Source organism: Cavia porcellus, unplaced genomic scaffold (genome assembly GCF_034190915.1).
Source record: "Cavia porcellus strain 051 isolate PalLab524CR breed Dunkin Hartley unplaced genomic scaffold, mCavPor4.1 scaffold_23, whole genome shotgun sequence".
NCBI classification, from domain to species: Eukaryota; Metazoa; Chordata; class Mammalia; order Rodentia; family Caviidae; genus Cavia; species Cavia porcellus.
The window spans coordinates 55651551-55664584 of NW_026947506.1; the positions used below are offsets into that span (position 1 = coordinate 55651551).

General features: G+C 48.0%; 1 protein-coding gene across 9 annotated transcripts in view; it reads left to right on the forward strand.

Moving 5' to 3' along the window:
- LOC100733670 (BTB/POZ domain-containing protein KCTD7) overlaps positions 1–11248 on the forward strand; it is a 96441-nt gene extending 85193 nt beyond the window's left edge. For all 9 annotated transcript variants that reach the window (XM_063234459.1, XM_063234461.1, XM_063234460.1 and 6 more), the window contains 4 exons: positions 1012–1144; positions 2447–2538; positions 8551–8807; positions 10639–11248. In XM_063234459.1, the coding sequence (XP_063090529.1) occupies positions 1012–1144; positions 2447–2538; positions 8551–8807; positions 10639–11037 (881 nt within the window). In that variant the 3' untranslated portion in view covers positions 11038–11248. The remainder of the gene's footprint in view (positions 1–1011; positions 1145–2446; positions 2539–8550; positions 8808–10638) is intronic.
- Positions 11249–13034: the final 1786 nt, after the last annotated feature.

A 13034-nucleotide genomic window follows, 5' to 3' on the forward strand; every position in this document is an offset into this window, starting at 1 on the left:
GGTTGGAGTTGGCGGGGGAGTGGGGATCACTACTTAAGCTTTGGAGTTCAAGAGATTCTTTTGGAATTTGACTTTACTGCTGTCCTTAGGATGCGCATGTATCTGAGATACAGTGCCATGTGTGTACCTTGGAGAAATCTCTGTGGTTTTATGGTAAACCACAGAGAAGTGAAAGGGACCATCTTGCAGATAGTCAGGGTCTAGGATTCCAAGTGCTTTACTTAGCAGTAGGGAGGCCCACACCGAGGTCCTCCCACTTGGCAGACATACCTCTGTGAGCTCTGTTGGCACTACCTACGTGGGAAGTGAAAATTCTGCAAAAGTTAGTCTCAGAGGTGGAGGTAAAATTTTAAACGGTGTTTTCTGTTGTGACACATTTTCTTTTCTTAGTGTGTGTAACATACAAGATGCAAACAGAAAATATGGCAAATATTAATCTTTTTAATTGATTACAGTAAAAGACACATGGTTGTCAGTCCCCCTTAAAATACTGCTTGCCCCGAACACACTTACCCTTTTCTGAAGCAGCTCTGGAAGTCTTCTTTCCCGTCATCAATTGTGTTACCGGGGCTACCCCGCTGTCCTGAATGAATTCAGAGTGTTAACCTTGTGTGATCATTTGACTTGGGAAGAGCTGGAGGTTACACAGGCCAGAGCCTGTGGGCGAGGATGCACATTGTGCTTTTATGAGCCTCTGTGTGCTCTGCTTGGTGCTCGGCTGCAGGATTCACTGTATTTTTTATTGCATCTCATAAAGACAGTCATGAAAGGGGCAAAAATGGTGGGATGAGTGTGTGAAGTAAGGAGGAGGATTTTGAGGGGAATTAGTGGCAGTGTGTCTTTTACTATAGGTATCGTAATGTAACATTCTCCGGATCACCTTTATATTTCTATTAGTTAGTAAACATACTAGTAAGTTTGTTTTCTGCTATGTAGAAAGTACTCTGAAGACATACTCTTTATTTAAAATGTTGTCCTTCTCTTGAGCTTTTATATCCATTTGTATTTCAGTGCCTCCAGAAAAAGTTGAGAAGATAATGGATCAGATTGAAAAGTACATCATGACTCGTCTCTATAAATATGTGTTCTGTCCAGAAACTACTGATGATGAGAAGAAAGATCTTGCCATTCAAAAAAGGATCAGGTTATTATTTTGCTTTGCCATGTATTTACTCCCTGCTCATGGGAGAAGACGGTGGAAAAGTAGGAACCTTGACTTTCAGACCCAAAGAGGCAGTAACCACCTGCCACGCCTGCCATATAAGCCTGGCCCTCTGTGTCTTCGGGAAGAGAGGGCCTGGATAATCTTGCTTACCAATCTGACCCTAGGCAGCTTTAGATAAGAATCATGTTTGGTGTTTGAGATTGTTTCAAATCTCTAGCACTGCCAAGGAGCAAAGAGGCTTGTTTTCTTGTCTCCTTGTACTGTCCTGTCAGGAGGAGGCTGTGGCTGCCATGTGAGGGCAGTGGGGCCCTGCTCCCTCCTTCCAACCCCAGGGCATGATGTGTGTTACTCAACCATTCCTCCAGTCTAGCTCTCACCAGTGCCCACAGTGGGCCCCAGCTCTCTGCATTGTAGTGACACTAGAACACCCAGGACTGGCCACCCTCATGTGGGCACAGGTCCCACATGTGTCTGGAGGACCCCATATGAGATCTCAGGCCAGGGTCTGGTCATCATCAGTCTGGGAGCTGCGTCACAGACGGGAATGGTTGCAGCGTCTGAGGGTGGGGGTTGGAGGTGACCAGTTGGGGCCAGTGAGGTGCAGGAGAGAGCAGTAGCCCAATAAGGGTCATACGGTGAAGCCAGGTGTGACTAGGACGTGCACCATGATTCAAGCCGAGGGGGCATGTACTTGCTGGCCTCTCACGTGGTACCCCTATCCGCAGAAGGCGTTTGTGGTGGCCAGTGAGAGCAGGGAGTGGCAGGCTTTGCATGGGGAATGCTTCTCAGTCTTTTTTTTTTTTTTTTTTTTTTTTTTTTTTGCTTCTCAGTCTTGATAGCAAAATCTCCTCTTTGATTTTGGTTTTTGTTTTGTTTTATTTTTGGTTTTGTGCTACAGAGGATTGAACCTAGGGCCTTCATACTGAACTACATTCCCAGCCCTTCTTTTTCATTTTTTAATTCAAAGACAGAATCTTGCTAAATTGCTCAGTTGCCCAGGCAGGACTTGAACTTGCAATCGGGCCTCACTCAGTGGGGTGACAGGCGTGTGCCCCACACCTGGCTTCTGCCTTCAGCCAGTGAGACCATCTTCTGTCCCTGCAGTAAAGTCAAAAGAGTGGTCTTGTTTCAGGGTCCTGCTTACTTTGTCCTCGTCAACACAGGACTTATGTGGTGGGGCTGAGGAGTGCCTGATGAGGTCCCCGCTTTTCCCTCAGCTAAACTAAATGGCAGGATGTCCAGCATTCCTAGGACACCCCTTTACTGTTTCTCTCTCTGTAGGGCGCTGCACTGGGTCACTCCTCAGATGCTTTGTGTCCCCGTTAATGAAGAAATTCCAGAAGTTTCTGATATGGTGGTGAAAGCAATCACAGGTCAGTGAAACTGAGAGCTTTAGTACTTGGATGTTTTCCCAATTAGGTTAACTTTTTTTTTTTTGTACCAGGAATTGAACTCGGGATCTTGTGCTTGCCAGGCAGGCACTTAAGCCACTGAGCTATATCCCCAGTCCCAGGTTAATATTTTGTAATAGTGTTAGTTCATGTTTATTCAGTGAGCAGAGAGTCATTAAAGCGTTTCCACCCTGCAGGTGGAAAACATGGCAGTGTAGCAAAAGTGATCTGCACAGGAGTCAGTTTTATGAATGGAATGCGCTCAGAATGGTGGGTAAACTCTGCCTCCTTCATTTTAAGTGATCAAAGTCTCACTTGTTTAGCAATGGACTAGACTAAGGTCAAATACAAGTAAAGTGAATTTCTGAAGACTCAGTCACATTTGTATATTTAAAATATTTTGGGACAGAAAGGGAAGTAGCAAGGTCATTAATTCCCAAACCAGAGCGATGCTAACACAGTACCTCTGCCTGGTTGTCAATCAGAAGTAGAAATGTGGTTTGGATTATTTTTCTGATTTGGTCAAGAAATAAACGAAGTAGCCCAAACTGATGTGCCCTTGCCATTCTGGACAGGTCCAGGCTTCTAGTAAGATTTCTGTTTCTCATTCATAGGGATAGCCAGCAGCAGTTCAGCAGAGAAGTTTAAAATGTCTAATATTGAGGATGTCTGCCCTTGGCCCCCTCCCCTAAACGAGGGAGAGGAACTGGAAAGACTGGCGCATTTAGACATCACAAATGAAATGGGCTGGGAAGTGGGGGCAGCTGGTGTTAGTAGTTTGTAAGCAGGCTGGCCAAGAGGAAAGCGCCTGCAGTTGTCAGGACCAGAGGTTCGCCACACTGCAGGAAGAAGTGAGGGTCTTAACGGGGTTTAGATGAGCTGTGTATTAGCAGCACTGTAAAGGAGACCAGACTTGCGCAGAACTCCTGGCTTAGCATCAGCAAGGTCTTTGCCCCAGGCCTTTGTTCTGGGCGTGCTTCTTCCATGTTGACAGGTTCTACTTCTCTTTGTATGTCCTCACACCTCAACTTGCGTTAGGAAGTAAATGTTTCTCTGCACAAGTTCTAAAGGCAATCTGATTGTCCCAGCTAACTCCTGTCATCTGTGTCACTCCAAGCTTTTCTGCAAATCTGCCACAGGCCCTATGAGCTGAATCCTTTGGATCAAGACCCTTCCCTGCCCCTGTCTTTTGGCCAGGGCCTTTATTAAAGCTTGGATAGTGACCTTGAACTTGTGCTTGTGTGTGGGCCCCCCCATACTTAATAGAGAGTTCAAGGCTGAATGATTTATATTTACAGTATCCCTCAGGAGTTTATGTTGGGGACCTCATAAGATCACAAGACAGATCTTATGAAACTACAAATGACAAGTGCCAAACCACTGTCTACTTTAAAATGTAATGGGAAAAAAGGGGGTTTTGTAATATCAGAGTTTGTTAATATATCTCAAAAGGTGAAACTTTGTTCTCTGGTCATTTGACTTAGTGGTTCCAAAAATTTTTCAGTAGTAGAAAGTCAGCGACGAAAACGTGCAAGCCTTGTTTTTCTGTCTCATCTTAGTCTCTGTGTTGGTCAGGGCCAGTATAGATGGCTTCTGTTTCTATGAAGACTGCACATTGCGTGGCCACTTTCTTTCCCATCTGAACTCGTTTGCCTGTGTGCAGAAGGGTTCAGGAGTTCATAGGCCTGTAGCAGCACCCTCAGGGTGGAGGTTTCCACATCCCCCACCATCCATCCTGTTTGCAGATGATGCTAAATGAGGCCTTCTCCATCTCACTTGATGTCTCTTCAAAGCTGTAACCCATGGGAGAAGCCAAGTCCTGTTTCCCCTTTTCCAGTCTGAGAATTTGGGGCATCCAAAATGACTGTCTCCATTGTGGGAGGCACACAGTGAACGAAGATTTGGAGACAGTGAGGCTGGCAGTATGTTGGAGCAGGTGGCCGTAGAATTAAAGCAGATTACCTGGGTGCCCTGAAGGCACAGAGAAGTGGCCAGTCCACCCCTCTATTTTTTCCTCTGGTTATTAGAAGAAAGAAATTCTAAAACCATAAATATAAAAATACGTATTTTTAAGCTAGGGTAGAGTGGAACACACCTGTCATCCCACCTGACATCCCTCCTGTCGTCCGGGAGGCTAAGGCAAGAGGATTCAAGTTTGAGCCCAGCCTGGGTAACTTAGTGAGACCCTGTCTCAAGGTAAAACATTAATAATGGTCTCAGGACGTGGCTGAGTACAAAGCCCTCAGTTCAGTTCCTAAGTACCTTCAAAAAGAAAGAAAAAGAAGACAACAAGGAATCCGAGAAACCCACCTTCAGCATCTCTTAGCTCCAACAGTATGGGTGCCAAGCAGGTGACAAGGCCTGCAGTGGATGGTGACATTTTCCCTTTAATATTTAGCTCCACCTGCTACAGTTTCTGCCTGGCCTTGGGAGCCACTACCCAGGCAGGGGTTCTCAGCCAGGCACTTGTGGCCCCCAGGTGGCATCTGGCAGCACCTGGAGACGAGGTCCTGATGCATACTTTGCACACACTCCACGCGTGAGCAAGGTTCCTCGGCCCTAGCTGAGGCTGCTGGCTTTAGTGAGAACTGAACGAGACAGTGTGTGCACAGCGTTCCACAGTGGGGTCTGCATCCCTGCACCCAGAAGTGCAGAGAGCACTGCTGGTAGGGTACATGGCCAGGCTGTGAAGGAGCCAGACCCAGAGCTCCAGGAGGAGCAGGCCCAAGGCAGCTGATGTGGCATGTGGCTGTCCCCCTGATGACAAGGGAAAGCCTGACACGAGACATAAGGCGACTGAGACATAAGCAGATTAAAGAGGGAAATGGTTCCTCAGAGGGCAGTGCCTGCAGCAGTGAGTTTCCTCTTGATCAACCTTTTCCTTCCTCACCACTGAGCGCAGGGGGCGTGCGAGGCTCGGAACTGTGCATCCAGAACTAAAAGCAGCTTCTCAGAGCCTCGCAGGAGAGAAGTGAAGGAGAGATAGATGCTTGCTTTCTCCCTTTGGTCTCCTCTTGCTGCACTCTCTTCCCTGTTACACGGCGGCCCTGCCCCAGGGGAGTCGCGGCCACACATGTCCAGATAAGGACTTCAGTTTCAAAGCTTGCAGAGTGGAGATTACTGAGCAAGTGGTGCAGATTTAAAGTAGGGCGGAGATAGAGCTCAGCAGCACAAGCACGTGCCTGGCAAGCATAAGGTGGTGAGTTCCATCCCCAGTACAAATAAAACCAAATAAATAAAGTAGGGTGGGGCGTGCACACAGTGCTGCCCAGCGCGGCTGAAGCCACACACACAGTCTTTCTATCTGTCTTTCTCTCTCTCTCTCTCCCTCTCTCTCTCTCACAGTTTAGAGGCGAAAAATAAACACAAATCAAGAAACTGCAGAGGCTCAATAAAAGTAGTAAAAAGGACAAAATAAAAAAAATGCTACTTAGCCGGTTCTTTTTTTTTTTTTTTTAAGGAGAAAAAAAGGGTACAAGTTATACAGAATTTCAGAAAAAAAAAAATAAACAGTAGGAAATCACTAGTTAATGGATTATATATTGTCATCTTAGAAATATTTGTTCATTACAAAATTAAAGCATATAAAGTGGGCATTGAAACAGTGAGACTGCAAACAGTTCTGTTCAATGATCCAACGAAACTCAGTAATATCATTGTGTATCTTATACACTTAAATATACATGCAGTTATACCGTTTAGAGCACTTTCTTTTCCTCTCTTTTGTACAATGACTATTACACATTTTGGGTTTTATTGCTCCCACAGTTCTATTTTTTTTGGAAGAGAGTAAAACCAAATGTGACTTAACAGAACAGAGTCGGTTAAATCAAAAGAGTGGACATAATAGATAAAGTAAAAACATAATACAAGGTGATCAACAATGGTTACCATAATGCCTCCCGCTATCTCAAATAGAATTGCCTATATCATTAGTTATAATAAAATTGAATAAAACAGTAAAGAACAAAACCCAACAAAACCAAAACATTGGAGACATTACAGATCTTCAAAAGTAGATAATAGTCAACCAGCATGAGTGTCATAATGAATCCCACTATCTTCACACCTGTTGCCTAAACTTTCGAACCTGATATGCAGGTCTACGCACGGCTCCACGCCCGTCCAGCTCTCAACTCCATTCACTGATTCCCGTTCTCAGAGCTTTCGCACATCTCTCTCCCTGCCGAGCCGATTCAGACGCATTGGAGGCAGGAAACCCAAATCGCAGCTTCCAATGGCGCAGGCTCCAGCTTCCACACTGAGGCTTTATCTGTTCCTGTTATAGCACCAGGATTGCATTCCCAGTTGGTTTCTCTCAGCCCAGTTCGTTCTCGGGTCAGCAGAGTATATCTCCTCTTGGTTAGGCTTCCTCACTCCGCACCATTCCTGGATTCTAAGCTGGGTCTCGCAGAGAGCCTGTGTAGCTGCTGCTATCTGTCTGCCATGTTCTCCCGGAAGAGTCGGTTCTTTTTTACAATAAATTCTACTTAAGCAGAACAGGGAAAATGCACTGAGGCAGAATAACAATAATTAGAACCCAGAATTAAAAGAGTAAAGTGACCAGAAGTCCTGTCTTTGCCACAGTACTAGGGGGAGTAAAAGCTCAAATTGATCAACTGAGGCTGCCCTACCTACCCTGCCCCTGTTCCCATGCCTGTTTGCCTCCTGGGCTGTGACCTGAGGCCCCTAAGTGGTCACCCCAGACACAGAGCAGGGGGCAGAGCCCTGGGTGCATACCAGCACCTGGCCTGGGCCCCAGACGCTTAAATCCTGCCCGGCGGCACTCCTGCCACACTGCAGAGCCTGTTCATCTGCACCGCATCTCATGGGCTTCAGCAGAGCCCTGTGGGGTCACCACTTGGGCTTTGTGGTAGACAAGGACAGTGAGTGATTTTCTTCTGTGAGAACTAAAGTGCTCTTCAGAATAAACACATACCCTCGAATTATCCCTTCTGCCAGAGCCGGTGACATCATATGCGTCCTGTGCAGATTCCCTTGCTGCAAGAATTGGCATAGTTGACCCCACTGTGCTGGAGTTTAGTGGCTGCATCCTGCCCTCTGTACAAAGATATTTAGTGTAGTAGCCATATGGCTCTCTATGTTACTTAATTTATTTTGTCTTTTTGAGACAGGGTCTTGCCTTGCATTAAAGGCTGAGTTTGGAGCCAGGCTGGTCTCAAACTTGCAGCAATTCTTCTACCTCAGCCTCCTGAGTGCTGGGATTATAGATGTGCACCACCACACCTGGCTAAGTTATTTCTTATCATTGTGTATTAACCATACATCTGCATGGGTCCCCTGTGCACTTGCAGGGAGGAAGCAGGGTAATCAGCGTTTCCCTCCCACACCCTCCTCACCCTAGACTCTAATGCAGTGTGCAGTCACATGTGTCCTGTGCAGATTCCCACGCTGCACCCCCAGAGTCCACCGCTGCTGTCATCGCTGGGCTGTACATACCAGGTCCTCATCCTGCATCTGGGTGTTGGTCGCTGTTCCCCAGTCATCACCCCCACAGGTCCTCGATCAGAGCGAGGACTTGCTGTGGGCCGTGTATACTGACCCTTTCTAAACAGCGCAGGCCGAGTAAGGCCGCTTCCTTCACCAGCAGGCTCAGAGGTGGTCCCTTTGTGATTAGAAGCCTGTGTTAAGGGTCACACATGGTTTTGGATTCTCACTGCTGTAACCTGCTGTCTGTATGATTATGAGCCTCTCACATCCCTCTCTTAGCCTCTGCTTCCTCATGTGTAACATGGATAATATCGCATAAGCATTCAATGAGAAAGTCGCTTTTTGTGTACTCATGGCTAAGCGTCATGTCCCGTGAGGGGGAACCCACACTGACCACTCTGGTGTCTGTACCTCCGTGGCCTCCAGGAGCTGCACAGCAGTGTGTGGTGAGGACACCTCTGGCACGTTGATAGACAGAAGCACCTGTCCCATCTTGGCTCCTGCCAGCCACTTCACATAGTGACACCCCCTTCCTCCTCACAGATATCATTGAGATGGACTCGAAGCGTGTGCCGCGAGACAAGCTGGCCTGCATCACGAGGTGCAGCCAGCACATCTTCAATGCCATCAAGATCACCAAGAACGAGCCAGCGTCCGCTGATGACTTCTTGCCCACACTTATCTACATCGTGCTGAAGGGCAACCCACCTCGCCTGCAGTCCAACATCCAGTACATCACACGCTTCTGCAATCCCAGCCGGCTGATGACCGGAGAGGACGGCTACTACTTCACCAATCTGGTAGGGCTGCAGTTGGGGATGATGGGGAGGGGACTGACTGACTGACTGACTGATTGATTTGGGGTTTTCCTTTTTTTCTGAGACAGGATCTCACTGCATAGTTCAGGCTGGCCTTGTACTCTTGAGCCAGGGGTTTAGCTCAGTGACACAAGTGCCTGCCTGGCAAGTACGAGGTCATGAGTTTGATCTCCAGTACCCAAAAAGGAAAAAAAGAAAAAAATGGTCCTCTTGCCTCAGCCTCCCAAGTTCAGGATCACAGGGGCTGTGAGAGCCACACCCAGCCTAGGGCAGGTTAGTGCTCCTGAGGCAGGAGCCAACATGTCTGGGGAGGCTGCCTTGCCTATCATACCATGCATGTGACTAGGGCACACAGATTGTCCTTCTCCTGGTGCCCAGCCACAGGCCACATGGCTCACCGGAGAGGCCATCATTTATCCAAGCTTGTAACCGTGATCGGTCAGGTCCTGGACTCCAGTACTTTCTAGAAGTCTTACCTTGCCCTCTTGGTGCACCTGAGTCTGGAATCTCTCTGGGTCCTCTGGGTCCCACCGTCAGCCTCGTTCTGCTCTGCAGCTGTGTCCTCTGCGCCCCAAGGCCAGAACCCCATGTCCCATCCAGACGCCCACAACTCTGTGGTCACTGGTGGTATGGGTCTAGAACCCATGGGTCACGGGTCTAGAACCGTGCTGTGCTCTGGTGGTCACTGCACCCCAGACATAATTTGCTACAAGCTGAAACTGCTCCACTCTGTCCAAGTGTCTGCTGCTGTGGGGTGAGTCAGAGTCACGTGGGTCGCCTCTCCCAGGTTCCCTGGGGCTGCTCGTTTCCACACACAGTGAGCAGGGGAGCAGTCCGGGCAGACGGGCAAGCCCAGGAAGGGTGGCCCTGGCTTAGGGATTGAGGCCTGGGGAGGTTGGCTGGAGCTTCCATGTCCCTCTTTGGAGACCCCAGCAGGGCTGTCCACAGCTGCTGCCTGGTGTGTGCCTGTGGGCCGTGTTGCTTCCTCCTCACCATAAAACTGGCTGATAATTCCCCCATTTTCCAGGTGCAGAAACAGCACTTTACAGAGCTCGGGTGACTCTCCCAGGGTCACACACTGTTGCTTTAAGTAACAGAGGTGACCGTGACCTCAGGTGGTCTCATTTCAAAGTTCTTCCTTTGGCCATTTGATGGTAAAATATCTCTTGCTGACACCCACTGGCCCTGGTGTCCTGGGGGTGTGGTGGCTGTGCCAGCTCTGAGGGGTGGCTTTATGGTGCCCTCACAGGGGACACCTAGATGCTCATCCTGGAGTGTGCAGGGGTGTGAAGGAAAAGTGACTATGAGTTGGTGATTTTTCAAGCCAGAAGACAGGGAGACTCATTACTGTTAGCCTACTTTTGCTCCTGTCTTAAATTCTCTATAACAAAAAAGATTTTTAAAAAATATACTTGAGGGGCTGGGGATTTAGCTCAGCGGCATAAGCGCCTGCCTTGCAAGCAGGCAGTCATGAGTTCGATCCCTGGTACCGATAAAAAGGAAAAAGACAAAAAAATATATATATATACTTGAAAAACAATCTATTTGAAGCTGGGCATGGTGGTATACATCTGTAATCCCAGCACTCTGAGAGGCTGAGGCAGGAGGACTGCAAGTTTAAGTACAGCCTAGACAGCTTAGTGACTTAATGAGACCCTGTCAAAAAAAGAAAGAAAGAAAGAAAGAAAGAAAGAAAGAGCTGAAGAGTGCAAAAACCCTGGGTTCAGTCTGCAGTACTGCAGATACACGTTTAAAAAGTGATTTGAATACTTAACAGCTTTTCACACCTAATGACATTCTCTTTCCTCTGCAGTGCTGCGCTGTAGCTTTCATTGAGAAATTAGATGCCCAGTCGCTGAATTTAAGTCAGGAGGATTTCGATCGCTACATGTCCGGCCAGACCTCTCCCAGGAAGCAGGAACCTGAGAGCTGGGCTCCGGACGCCTGCTTAGGCGTCAAGCAGATGTATAAGAACTTGGATCTCCTGTCTCAGTTGAATGAACGGCAGGAAAGGATCATGAATGAAGCCAAGAAACTTGAAAAAGACCTAATAGATTGGACGGATGGGGTTGCAAAAGAGGTGCAAGACATTGTTGAAAAATACCCACTTGAAATCAAGCCCACAGCCCAGCCGTTAGCAGCGATAGACTCGGAAAACGTAGAGAACGATAAACTTCCGCCCCCCCTGCAACCTCAGGTGTACGCAGGCTGACGCCGCTGCAGGAAGCGTGCACACAGCGGGAGCCTGACTGGGGTGGCCCTTTTCACGCCCTCTGATGGGGCTAGAGCACAGCTTAATTGCTTACAAGCATCAGAGCATTTTAAGGTACATTCGCTGGGGGTTGTTTAGTTTGTTTTGTTTCTTTTTCCTGGCAGGGGAAACTTAGTAAATAATAAAATATTATTTATTTGAATTGCTGAAACGGATCCATCTCAGGCTTATGTGAAAATTGTGGTTAAATACTCTTTTCCTCTTATTTTCCTCTGAGGCGTTACCTGTGGTTTCATTTGGATAAATGATTGCCTTTTCAAGGAGAAAACAAATCAATGCCAGAGTGTATGTTGAAGGGAATTCAGTGTTGCCACTGTCCCACATTTTGAAATAATTTTGTAACTGTAAAGATAGAAGATATATTGATGAGTAAATATGTATAATTGTAAATATGTAAAAGAAAAGAAGAGTGGCGTCTGCAGCGCGTGGCGTATCATGTGTTAGGTTTTCAGTTTAGAGCAAAGGACCCTGGATGTTGCCTTGGACGCCCTTTCCTCAGGGCGCCTGTGTAGGTGCCCCCAGCCCATTGGCGCACCTTCCTCAGGAGGCCCGGGCGGCTCCCAGGCCAGCCATCACGGCACCTCGGGGTCAGGTCTTGCTCTGGGCCCTGGGTCAGAGGGCAGGGCCTCGGGCATACGGCCTCGCGGTGAGCTGACAGTAACACTGCGGAGACCTCTTCTGCCCGCCAGCCTGAGCGTTCACTCAGGATTCCTGCGGCAGGGTCGCCCTGTGCACTGCAGCACGCTTAGCAGCCTTGCTGTCCTCTGTCCCCCGGATGCCTGCAGCATCTGGCATTGTGAAAAGCTGTCAATGCACATTGCCCAGCGGCTCCTGGGAGCAAAGTCACTCTAGCTTAAGGACCACCAGTCTCTTGTGAGCCAGGTCACTGTCCACCTGTGCTCAGTGTGATACGACAAAAGTCACATTTGGGCACAGCACCACAGTAACCAGGCCCCATGCAGTGTGCAGCCTTTCCTGGTCCTGGGAAAGCTTTTCATAGCCTAACCATACCCAGGCAGTGACTTCTGCAGATGTCAGTGTCCTTGTAAGTTACAGAGGATTCCCCAGGACCCCCTTCTTGAACAGGTCACATCCGCAAGCAGTGCTTTCCCAGCGTCTCCCAAGAGCACACCACAGTGCATATTGAAGTCATTGTGGAAGAAAACTCGGGTGGGGCCAGGGGTAGAGGTTCACACCTGTCATCCCAGCACGCTGGAGGCTGAGACAAGAGGATCGCTGAGAGTGTGAGGGCAGCCTGAACTGCATAGCAGAATGCGGCTCAGAAAGTCAAAAAAGAAGACTAGGGTGGGCATGAAACACGACATAGCTTACTTAAGTCTACATGTAAAATCTACCAGGCCCGACACTCTGATCACACAGCACTGCAGACACGAAGCAGCAGGGTCCACTAGTCACCGAACTTATGTGGGAGGTAGAGAGTTACTGTCCAGCACCAGCGAGACGCTTCTCTTAAAATAACCTCTGCCCAGATGATCTCAGCAGCTTTCCCTTTCATTCTTCCTACTTCCTATGTACTTGCTAGGTGCTAATTCAGGTACACACAGTCTTAATTCCTCTGGAAATAAAGTGCTTTTAGTTGTACATTATGTCCATTTAATAAAATGCAGCTGTCAGCCAGGTCTGGTGGTGCACACTGTAACCCTACACTTGGGAGGCCAAGATAAGGGTCAGTCTGGATGACACAACAGGACCCCATCTCAGAAAGAAGAAAATGCGTATCAGCCTCTCACAAAACCTGACCTCTGGGTTTCTTACCAGTCTTTGGAGTAGGTGTTGAATTGAGGTTTTCTCAGTCTCACATTGATCAAATTCTTCAGATATGGGCCTGCTTTGGATAGCAGGCTTGGGTTTCTACTAAGTCAGTGTCAACACAATGGCCAATTTCTGTTTCCCAACAACTATGATATTTTATGTGC